Raw genomic sequence first — 12,661 nt, 5'->3', positions numbered from 1 at the left:
TTCAGAAATTGATGAAAAGAGAAAGGAGAAGCCAGCTCTCTATTTAGATGAATCATTTTACAAATGAAGTACAAGGAAGTAACTGGGGGAACGTTATAAACTAGAGGGAAAATGTAATATGTGCAAAACAGTTTCTACAATGAAATACATTCAGTGAAACTTTCTGGAGTTTTACCCAAAGCCATTGCTTAGAATAAGTTAACAGTAAACTGGTACTTGGAATCATTACTTAAAAATAAAAGCCCTATGGCCATGGATCGTAAACAAAGAAATCATGAGAAGTGGATTCCCCTGAACTTCAGAAATCGCTGTGGGTGAAGAGGTCACTGACCCACAATGCATTGTATTCATCCAGTTTATTATTCAACTGCTTAATGAGGATTCTGTAAGAAGCTCATTCAAAACAATGGTTGGTCATTAATGGTCTGCGGTCAACATAGCAGGAGGTCTACAGACATGTCTTAGACATCCATTTGGCCATGTGCTGTTTAATATTTTTATCAATGACTTAGATAATACTATGGATGTCTCATTTACTAGATTTTCAAATGACACAAATCTGGGCAAGAAAATGAACACAGTGAATGATAGAACACAAATAGAGATGATTATAAACTCCAAAAAATCAACTACATAGCTATGAAATCATAGAATTCTAAGTCTAGATCTGGATGGAACCTCAGAGTCAGGGGAGACATGGGTAAAAAGTAGTTTGTCTAAAAAGATCTGGGGATTTTAGTGGACTGCAAACTCAAAATAAGTCAACAGTATGCAATGGCAGTACAAAAAAGCTTTGGCTACATTAAGAGAGATACGGGAATAAGGAGGTAATAGACTACTTTTGCTGTTGCTGGGTATTTTTTTCAGCTATGACTGACTCTTTATGACCCCATTTAGGATTTTCTTGGCAAAGATACTGAAGTGGTTTGCCATTTCCTTCTCCACTTTGTTTTACAGATAAGGAAATGAAGCAAGCAGGGTTAAATGACTTGCTTGGGGTCACACAGCTAGGAAGTGTCTGAGGCCAGATTTGAACTCACAGAGATGAGTCTCCCTGAGTCCAGACCACCCTGTGCCATCTTGCTGCCCAATCAGGCCATACCTGGAGTATTTTGTTCAATTCTGGGCATTATACTTAAACACATTGTTAAGCCAAAAAGTGTCCAGGAGAGGGCAACCAAAGTGGTAAAGGTCCTTGAGTTCATGTCATATGAGTTTCAGTTGAAAGAAATGGGAATATTTAGCCTAGAAAATGGGGGGTGGGGTGGGAGGACAATCCACAAAATCTCTGAGGAAGAGATGACAGAGGTCATCTCCCCAAATAAACAGAACAAGAATGACCCCTACAACATCCACAGTACCTCCAGTGAGGGACAACTCTCTCCTTCCTGACTCACCTCCCTTTAGGATATGGACATCTCCTGACATCAATGGTTTCATCACCATCTGTGTGCTTCACAATTGTCCTTTCTAAACTGCACTGTCCAGAACTATGTATAACCTTCCAGATGTAGTCTTGCCAAGGCGAAAACCAAATAATTCATACTCCAATGGACTTTGGTATAAACTACACTTTAAAAAAGATCCCCAAAGACTCCAATGTACCTGAACTATGATCATCTAACCTATGTGTAAAGACCTAAAGTGCAGGGGAAAGCAAGACTATCCATTCCACTTTTGTATAGTTCTAGTTTGCAACTGGATATGATTAATGGGCTAACATACTGGATAAATAATTTAATAACATCATAGAAGTCTTAAAGACTTTATGCACCTGCTAATCTAATAGTAGCCTATGCTACTATTGTTATGTATCTTTTAAAAAATCTAATTAATGCAAAGCAATTATAGTGCTGAACTTGGAGTCAGATAGACCTGAGTTTGAATCCTACCTCACACACTTGTGAGTTATGTGAGTCTAGACAAGTTTCTTAACCTCCAATAGCCTCAATTTCCTCACCCGTAGCAAAAGATGGTAATTAGACCTAGAGTTGTGGTGTTCAAATGAAATGATATATTAAAGCACTTTGTAAATTTTAAGCTATAATTATCAGCTATTGTTACCATTATATAAATTTGTCCAAATTATAATTATAAATGGAATAAAGAATATTTTTATTACTGAAACAAACTCTGAACACTAACAGTTCATTATGCTTTGATATGGGGCAGTTAGGTTTCATAGTGGTTAGAGTGTTAGGCTTGGAGATAGGAAGACTCATCTATAGACAGCTACTAGCTGTGTGACCCTGGGAAAGTCACTTAATCATGTTTACCTCAATTTTCTCATGAATGAGAATGAAATAATAATAATAAAATGAGTTGGAGAAGAACATAGCAAACCACTCCAGTCAAGAAAACCCCAAATGGAGTCAACAAAGAGTTGAACACAACAGAAAAATGACTGAACAACAATACTTTGATGTATCAGCTTACCAGCTCCGTTTCTTAATTTTAAGAGAACAGGGGACTTTTAGCTTGCTTATGCCATTCACCAAGGATTCTAATACTTTAATAAACATGGAGAAAAGAGCTCAGGGGAAAAAATGACATAGCTTCTAAATTCATACCTTTCACACAGAAGCAAAAATCAGTTATTTCCATGCATGTAAGTGGACTCTTTCCCATATATCCTAAAACCAAGTATCATACTTTAAAATTAACCAATGTGAGCCACTGAACGTCTTTTCTCAGGCATCTGACAGTTACCGCTGCCAAGTTTAATCTTACTCTCCAGAGAGCTGAACCTTCCTCCAACCAGCTGAAACAGGGTGTGTCTTTGCAACGGACTCAGATATTTTCTGTACTACAAATCTTTATTTTTGATATTAAATTTTATTTGGAGAAAATATTTTTTTCTGTCATGATTAAGTCTGTGGGGGAACCCGGCTTTAATTTCCCAATAAGAATTGACCAGTTAAGAGACATCTTGGGGTGACTAGGTGGCGCAGTGAATAGAGCACTGGCCCTGAAGTCAGGAGGACCTGAGTTCAAATCCGGCCTCAGACACTTGACACACTTACTAGCCATGTGACTTTGGGTAAGTCACTTAACCCACAAAAAAAAGAGACATTTTGAAGTATAATTGTACAATGAACTCTTATGGCCAAGACTCCTTCAGCTTTCCAAGCACCACACCTAAAACTTAACTTCATTTCAAAGCAAAATGACACCAGTTAGAATTTAATTACTAATCCATCTCTTTCCTATAGCAACATAGAACCATGCATGTTGACCTTGATTTATCATATAGATCTCTTCAATGTTGATGCTAATCCTGAATTATATGATGTAGAGCCAGGATCCTGTCAAAGCTAGCGGCAAGGAAACTCTTAAGTCTAGAATCATGCCACTGAGTCTGGCCCCTCATTTTACAGATGAGGAAATGGAGGCTTAGAAATGCTAAGTGACTTGCATGAGACTACACAGCTAAGAAAGCATCTGACAGCAGGATTTGAACTTGGGTCTTCTTGATTCCAGTTCCACTCTCTTTTCATTCTACCACCACACTGCCGATAAAATTGTTTTTCTCAGACCAAATTTAAAGCAGGCACAGTCCTGATAGTCCCAGGCACTGCTGGACTATGGGAAATGCAGGTTCTTGTTTTCACTGCAGAGGGAGAAAAAGTTGGCACCTACTTGACCCCAATTGTTAATCCACAAAAGTCTCAAAAGACCTTAATTAGGTGAAAGCAAAATACACTCAAAATATCTTCTTGTTTTTTCCCCCTGAAGTCACTTTTGAGAACACTGTACATTATATTTTCAATACTGCAAAATATCTATGATTTCATCCATGTGAATATTTCTTCTACCAACTAGCTCTCAATGCAAACTCTCCACAGCTTAGTAAAATTGATTTTCTATGCATTGCTGTGACCTTGAAAATGGGCAGGGGAGGGAGGGAAAGAAGCATTTATTAAGTGCCTACTATGTGCCAAGCATTGTTCTTTTAAAAGAAATTGACCAGCTGTTGGCCTACTTTTAGGTAATGAGCATCTCTGCACATAGCTGTGCTTGCGTTTGGATGTCAATCCATCCTAAGTCTTGCATTTGAATTTTTTGTAGCTTAGTAGGTACCATCAAAGTTTGGGTTCCGCTGGCACAGCCTTTGAGGACCCAAATTCTCCATTACGTCACACTGAAGCATCAGAGCAGAATTTCAGTGGAGGTCTGCCTACTTTACCATTCGAAACCAAAAATCTCAGCATAACACAGTCATGTTCTGCAAACATTATTGGGAATTACTTACAACAAATGCCCAATTGGTTAACAAAATAATGGAGATCTACCAAAAGGACTATTTAAAAACGTTTTCAATAAACTTAAGTTACAGAGCATTTTGCATTATTTTTCTTAGCCCTCAATTCTTTGTATTAGTATTTTTAATACAAAAATAAAAATTATGTATAATAGTCTCAAAAATTTTCAAGATCAATTCCTCAAGTTAACCTCTCAAATGTCAAATATCTGCACTAAGGCTAGAGAACTAGACCTGTGATTTAATTAGCAGAGAAAGATTCTCTCCATTTATGAAAGTTAATACTTTTTCTGCAAGTGATAGGTTTATGGAGTGGTCCAAATCACTAAGGTTAAATGACATGATCAGGACCACACAACCTTTATGTGTCAGATAGATACTTAAATCCACATTTTCCTGGCTTCTCATCTGTATCTCTATCTTCTATAATACACTGCTTTACTATAAGATAAAAATCAAGTTAAATGACTTGCCCAGGGTCATACAACTAGTAGCTGATGCAGATTTGAACTCAGGTCCTCTCACTCCAGGGTTGACATTATATCCACTGTGCCACCTCGTTGCCAATATAATTCACTATAAATCTTTACTAAATGCACTTAAGGACTAGTCATCTACTTTGAATACCTTCTAATACATTCTCATTACCAATCAAAAAACTTCATCCAATTGTAAGATAATTTTCTTTAAAGTATCCCTGGCCATTTTCATTTGCTTGTTGGACAGCTCCACCTGGATCATCAGCCAGCACTTAAGACAACACAATCGGAGTTGAGTTTATCATATTCCTCTCCAAATTGTCCCTTCATCCAATGTTCCTGATGTTTTAGTCACCACAATCCTCTCAGTCATCCAAGTTCAAAACCCTGGTATCTTTTTCCCATTCTTTCATCACCCATCTCCAACTAGTTGCCAAGTTCTGTTGACTTGTTTTCAGTATATACATTAACACCTTCCAGCTTGCTAGCTTTCTAATTTAACAATCTCTTCAACTCCTGTGACATTCAGCAGCCACTAGCATAGTCACATCTTATATTTCACCATCACTTAGAACTATGCCAACTCAAGGATTCTGAAATGAGAAATTCTACTCTGACCATGATAATCAACCTGCTTTTCCATTTCTCCTTGTGCCTCAATCTTTAAAAACCTATTCATTTCTCTCACTACAATTTTTAGCCTCTCCATTCTTCTCTACTCTTATCAATCTAGCAGTCCTGTTCTTGTATCACTTTCTTCTCTTCCCAATCTTGACCCTGTAGTTCACCATTTTAACCATACACTTTCCTCAGTGCCTTATTTCCTTACCTGTTTATCCCATCACATTCATGTGTAGCCAGTCCTGAACTCTGGATCCACCTCTCCCCTATACTATCCCGAAAGCTCTCCAAGAGCATGAACATTTTATTTTTGTCTTTGCATCCCTAGTGCTTAATCCTTAGTAGGTACTTAATAGATCTTTATTGATTATATAAATGAATGACTTACTGATTCTCTGTTCCTACTCAAATGCTTCTGAGTACTACTGCAGGAAGTTACAACATCATGTCAGCTGGATCCACTAAAAATTAATGTTGTCTAATTTCAACTGGGCCCTTACTGCTGCACAGTAAAAATTTGCATTCATCCTAGACTCTGTCACCTTTTGAAAAGCAATTGTTCCAAACCTTCTCTTCTCTTTTCAAGCCCCTCATGGCTACTCTGTCTCAAGTTCTCTCAGCAGAAATCTTTACTTTCTACTTTGCTGAGAATATAGAGGCTCGCTCTCTCTCTCTCTCTCCAATGCCTTACTTCAAAAAACCTTTCTTCATCCACCCATTACTTCACTGCTCCTGTCACAGAAAAAGGCAAGCCTTTCTTGCCAACACCAACTTCTTTTCCTGTATCCTCAATCCCCTCCCTGACCATTTACTTCAAGATATCCCTTCTCTCTAAGCTTTACACTTCTCCATGAGTTCGGGTTTTCTCCTTTTGTCTTTCTTACCATATCACTAAAAACAACAACAAAAACAAACCTTACTTGACCCTGCTACCTCCTCAAGCTATTAAGCTATTGTTTTCCTCTCCATCACTGCCAAACTTGAAAAAATATCACCTTCCTTTGCTGCCTTAACGTCCTTACCACTTCTCATTCTCTTGCAATCTGAGTTCTGTTTCAGACTCTTTATTTAAACCGCTTTTTCAGAGGTTACCAACAACTTAACTGATCAATATGATGGTCTCAAAAAAAAGTTGTTAGCCTCTATGACCTTGTTTTTAACATTATTGTGCATGCTTTCCTCCTGAACCCACTTGGCTTCCATGATCCTACAATCTCCCAATTCTCCTAACTGTAAAACTATTCCTCGGGGCGGCCAGGTAGCACAGTGAGTAAGAGCACCGGCTCCAGTGTCAGGATGACCTGGAGATTGAATCCTGGGCTCAGACACTCAGCACCACACCCAGAAATAACTGGCCGTGTAACCTTGAGCAAGTTACTTAACCCCGATTGCTTAAAAAAAAAAAACCCGACTACTCCTCAATATCCTTTGTTCATTGTTTATCTCCTACGTCCTATGTGTGGGTGTTCTCTAGACATTTGCCTTGGATCTTCTTCCTCCTTTCTTTATATTCACTTTCTTGGAAAGATACCTAAGGAAGAACTCTTGGGGAGCTCTTATCAACTTCCATGGATTCGACTATGATTCCTATTTGGGTGATTCCTAAATCCAACCCTAATCTCCATCTTGAACTTCAGAGTCACATTGTCAACTGTCTGCTGCATATCTCTTCCTAGATGTCCAACAGATGTCTTAAATTCAGCATGTCTAAAACAGCATTCATTATCCTCCCTCAAAATCTACCTTTCCTTGAAATTTCCCTAATTCTGACCAGAGCACCACAATTCTCCCAGTCGTGCATGTGTACAACCTAAGGGCCCATCTTTGACTCTTTGGAATAGGTTATTGACTTGCCAAAGGACCAATTCTCAACTTCCATGCAATCCTTCCCTATTTCTCTCACTCTGATTGACAGTGACCAAGTCACTTAACCAAGAAATATAGCTTAGTCTCTTCAAAACTGTAGATAATTTGTGTGACCCATCCTTAACCAGGTCATGTGGACTGCATAGAGATACTTGTTGATGAATAAAAAATGTACCTGAATAGTTGAATAGATATTTAATTTTTGACATAAATTTAAATGAATTGTGATTGGTTGCTACTTAAAGTTATCTATGGTGATTCTTTTTATAAGGAGGCTGGTGATTCCATAAGTTCAGATTTCACATATCTGACTTTCTTTAAAGGAGGCTATATCTGCCTCTTGAAATGTAATATGTTGCTATATGGAAAAAATGTATAACTCTTAACTGAACTTCTAAGTTTAAGAGACTTAGATAATAAGTTTAAGGAATGGCATAAAGAAGAAATAATGTTGTTATTACATGGTGTGGTTTTGTGAGGATGAAAAATACCTAACGTATTTCACTTTAGGCCTAAGGAATTTCTTTTTTCTCACAGAAGTTCACCATTTGGTGCAAGAGACTGACATGCACTAAAAATCCACCACCATTCTTAACTTGGTGCTAAGAAATACAAGTATGCTCTAAAAATGATTTAATGTAGAGATACCAAAGAAAATACATCATTTTAAGTGATTATGAAAGGTAAATGGGCTTTTAAAATATTTGTATGGGTGAAAATGTCTAATTAGAAGTATTCATTCCTGACAGATGTGATAAGAACATATAACTAAAGAAGACTGATGATCTCTTTGGAATTATTTTTCAGTTCTGTCATTCTATTTTAGAACACTAATAGGTTATTCTAGAAATCTTCTAAAGCACTAACGGCCCTATGCTAAATCTATCCTCAAACACTGAACTCTCAGAATAAGAAGTGAACAGTTTCAAAATTCTTGGAATTCCCACTTCTTTTGACTTCAGGTCACACTGTCATAAAAGAGAGCACAATCCGGATGTGCTTTTATCCAACAAACTTTTGAATGGCGAGTGAACTTCACTGTGTACTCCTGTTAGACCCAACCACTTAATTTATTAATAGCATGAAATGCTGAGAAAACCTTGATTTTTTATGATTCTCTGGTTGTACCAAGTTTATCTTCAAAAGGGCTTATCTCCTTTTTACATTGTCATCATGGTCTGAATCAGAATCCACGTGAATGAGTTTTTACCCATAATATGGATAGTGAATAAAGAAGATCATGCAAAAGCTTTTATTCTATCTCTGTCACAGCTGCCATTCTCTGTGGTGTTCCTCCCCCCAGTTCTGGTCTCTCAAAGGCATATTTTAGAAATTGTGAAGTCAAATAGTTTCTGTGATAATATCTTACAAATTAGGAGTGGGGAATAGTTGTATATATGGATTAATCCAAAAATAGCCATTTACTGTAACTGTCAAAGGAGCTTAATGATTACACAAATGCTCCTCCATGCTACATTCTATGTTTATATCTCTAATTTCACCTTACAAAGATCTGATGTAGTCAGATTGATGATTGCACACTGAGTCCTCCAAAGACTGAAGTCAACTGAATTAGATTTTTGAATGATACAGTTTGTGGGAGGCAGCATGGCATAGTGAAGGGAAGGTTGGTATTAGAGTCAGAAAGACCTAGGCTCAAGTCCTGTTTCTGAAACATACTGTCTGTGTCAGCACAAGTGGGTCACTTCATATCTCAGGCACTCACTGACGCTAAAAGGCACATCTGAATTGCTGATTTGCACCACTGGGGACAGTTTCCCACACATGGTTACAATCATACACCTGGACAGACATGGTTCATGGTAGAAAATCTATACAAGGAGATCATTAGAGTTATAGTAACCTATTTGCAGCAAAAACCAAAATGGGTACATGAAAACCAGAAGGTAAGACATAAGAAATCATAAACTAGGGTTTAGAGGTGCCTTAAGCTGACAGGTCAAAAGCTAAAACTCTTGAGAATGATCTGTCAACCCCTCGAGTTTAGTTAGCTCTGGTCTGGTCTAGACCTATATTCCCTAGAAATCAGGGCCAGGTCATTTTCCCAAGATGGTAGAGATGATTTGGATGGTTCTTTCCCCAATTCATTGTTGTATCATCCCAGGATAGATTTAGGGAGTCCTATACATAACCTCCCCACTCAGATCACTGCCTTCTTGTGATAGAGGGGCTTGCATAATAACTCTATGTAATTATGAGCTAGACTGTGCAGGGTTACCCAAGATAGATAGGTCACAATAGAGAGTTCTGACAAAAGATGATCCACTGGAGAAGGAAATGGCAAACCACTCCAGTATTTTTGCCAGGAAAAACCCATGAACAGTGAAGGGCCTGGCATGCTATGGTTTATGGGGTCACAAAGAATCAGACACAGCTGAACAACTGAAAAACGATATATAACCTGCTTGACATTCCTGCTCACATTTTAGCTAACAGTAAAATAAAGCCTGTCCTGAAAATCAAGTAGGGGTAGTAGAGAGGACTAAACTAAAACAGTTTTCTCTGATTCAGACCAATCTCGGGAATGGAGCAAGCCTAATGACTTCCACAGGACCAGTGATGAGGTGGTGCCACTTACAATTTATTTAGCAATAACTCACTCTCAGAGCTCTACTCCCAGGAAATATACACTAATAACCTTCCATCCTTCTTCCTTCCTGGAAAGCCAGGAGTAGTGGTTGCATGGGTGTAAGGAAAGGTGAAGCCATGGCAGCAATGCTGCAAGGTCTGTTACAAGCATATTTGGGCTGAGGTAGCTATTAACATTATACCCCAGGGTCAGGCTATATTTGTTGCCAAAATGCCCTCAAAGTGATCTTTTTTTTTTAAGGGGGAAGGCAAGGCAATTTGGGTTAAATGACTTGCCCAAGGTCACACAGCTAGTAAGTGTCAAATGTCTGAGGCTGGATTTGAACTTCTAACTCCAGGGCCAGAGTTTGTATTCACTGCTTCACCTAGCTGCCCCCAAAGTGATCATCAATTTCTGAGTATAACCAGTACAATATTCTGCTCAAAATACATTCTTTTGAAAGTATGCCATTTTAATCTAAAAGAATATCACTAGAGATGCACGTTTTGAAAGAACCAAAGTTGAAAAATTATTTTACCACATCTATTATAATTTCATGCAATTAATAGCTAAATATGTGCTTTTCAAAATGATGACAATTTTGGTTGAGAAAATTGCCTAAATCTTAGAAAGCTACAATGCACACTTTAGAGAGTGTGACTTGATACTAGATATCTCTTCTGATTCCTTTTTCAGTTTTTGGGGACTGAGATTTTTTTAAGTAGTGCTGGAAAAAAAACAAGAGGCTGGAAATTATGCCCTTAGATATTCTTCATCCACAGAATCATAGGACTAGAGATCTAAAGAGAACCTTAGAAATCATCTGATGCCATCTCCTCATTTTAAAATAAGGAAACTGAGGCTCATAGAGGACAGATGACTTGCCCAATGTTGCAAATTTAGGGACAGAACCAAGAGTAGAATTTACACCTCTATTCGCAGTCTCTTGTATATTATTTTAAATACTTCCAAAATCCAATAGCAAAGGCTTTTTTTCTTAGTATTTTGAATAATTAATGAAGTTATTGGATCTACCATGCGCATTGGTACAAAGTCTAGTTTCTAAAAGTCACTTTACTTTAAAAACTTCGTTTGTAGGAACTATTAGCACACAAGTTGAATCAGCGGTAGCCAGTTTAATTAAGAAATCTAACAGTTCATAAATTCAAATCATCTTCAAAACAGTAATGATTTACATCATCTGCACCTTCAATAATCTATTCCTATTAGATCACTATTAGGGCTCTAAATGGGTCATATTTAGCTGATTTGGTTTATTAGGACTTTTCAAATGTATTACATATAAAAATTAATTTATCTATTTAATATGAACTACTGGTTTAAAAAATAGATTGAAAAATGTGGTTAGAAAGGACTACCAAGTTAGAAATGAAGACACAACTTAGTCATGCCAGGCATGTGCATTTAAGCAAGACAATATTCTAATAATGGCTGTGTAGTATTTAGCTCAATACACATGCATAACATACATACGAAGTCCCAAATATACTTGTCAGTAATTCCACCCATGATTCATCCAAGAGGCTTTGGTCCCTTAGTGAAATGTGGCTGTGTTCCTCTGAGCTACAGCATACTCTGACTTGGACTGACAATATTTTAAACAAGTTAACTTGATGTAACTCCATCTCAGGTTTGGGGCTTTTTAAAAATTGGATTGTCGCCCACTGTGGAAGATCGGAGTAGTACAGTCCTCCTCTGGACCCGCCTCTCCTAAATGGTATTAGAATTGTTTTTGCCTCTGTGATCGGACTCCTTGGACCCTTAGGGAGGGGGGAAAGGACGACAGCAACAAAACCAACTTGCTGTAGCTGGTGAGAAGATTTAGGGCGATCAATCGATACGCCCCACTGGATGTCAGCTGTACGCACAGCTTCCCGACATTGTATTCTGGCATCTTGTTGACACTCAGGGAAGCCAGCCAGAGAGATTGGACCCCCGGCAGCTTCCCCACAAAAAAGTCAATCACATTCTAATCACAAGGCAGGATGCGAGTTAGAATAGCTCGGATGGGGCAGCGGCGGGCATGCAAGTTTGGGTTAGTTAGTCTGAAATGTACCATGCAGGTTTGCATTCATGTTTGGCAAACGCACTTAGGGAAAACAGACTTTATGCTTACAATGATCCCAGCCCAAAATGGAGTTTCTCTGACTAGCAAGGAAGAGCTGATGCCTGCCATAACAAAGCCCACAGTTGTCACAGCGATGCCTAAGGCCAGCTGCAACAGGGCGAGCAGCAGCGGGAAACGGCAGCCACAGCAAGTCCGGGCTTCCTCCTCCCGGCACGCTTTGGGGTCCCCTTTGCCTTTCTTCGGCCCCGGGTCGCTGGGGGCCCCCGAGGCGGTGCCCCGCTCCCCGGCGGGCGCTGACGGCCCCTGCCTCGGTTTGCCTTGGGGAGCGTTGGGGGCTGGTGGTTGCTCGTTCTGGCCCATGGCCGGTGGGTGGGTGGGCTGCGGGGCCCCCAGGAACTCACTGGGCTGGGCGCAGGCTGAGCCGCTCCCGGTATTTGAATCACGGAGGCTGAACAAATATGGAAAACATTTGGAGCGGACGGTGGGAGCCTCCAAATGCCACAGGGAGCCCAGAGGAGAGGGGGAATCGAGGGGGATAGCGAACTGCCAACGAGAGGGGACGCGGCGTCTGTGTGGGACTGCAGGGGAACCCGAGCGGGCACACGCGCAGGAGCCAGTGTGGGGGTCCTGGGAGCCCCCGGGCAGGGAACAGCGTGTGCTGCTTCTCACATGCAATAGGGGAGTGGGAGGGTGTGTGTGAGAGAGAGGAGAGAGAGAGCAGAGAAGAGAGGAGAGGAGAGGAGAGGAGAGGAGAG

General features: G+C 39.5%; 1 protein-coding gene across 3 annotated transcripts in view; it reads right to left on the bottom strand.

Moving 5' to 3' along the window:
• LOC138176118 (sarcospan-like) overlaps positions 1-12,398 on the bottom strand; it is a 51,360-nt gene extending 38,962 nt beyond the window's left edge. Inside the window, exon 1 of one of the 3 annotated variants that reach the window (XM_069106872.1) lies at positions 11,955-12,398. In XM_069106872.1, coding sequence (XP_068962973.1) covers positions 11,955-12,266 — 312 coding nt within the window. In that variant the 5' untranslated portion in view covers positions 12,267-12,398. Of the gene's footprint in view, positions 1-11,307; positions 11,909-11,954 lie in introns of those variants that run through there. The other 2 variants (XM_069106873.1, XM_069106874.1) reach the window with 2 other exon arrangements.
• Between the last annotated feature and the right edge of the window lie 263 nt (positions 12,399-12,661).

Source organism: Petaurus breviceps, unplaced genomic scaffold, assembly GCF_028583685.1.
Source record: "Petaurus breviceps papuanus isolate PSGF00001 unplaced genomic scaffold, PetGlider_PUasm1.0 81, whole genome shotgun sequence".
In the NCBI taxonomy this organism is placed as follows: domain Eukaryota; kingdom Metazoa; phylum Chordata; class Mammalia; order Diprotodontia; family Petauridae; genus Petaurus; species Petaurus breviceps.
Note: the sequence above shows the minus strand (reverse complement) of the source record. Positions and strands in the feature narration are given on the sequence as shown.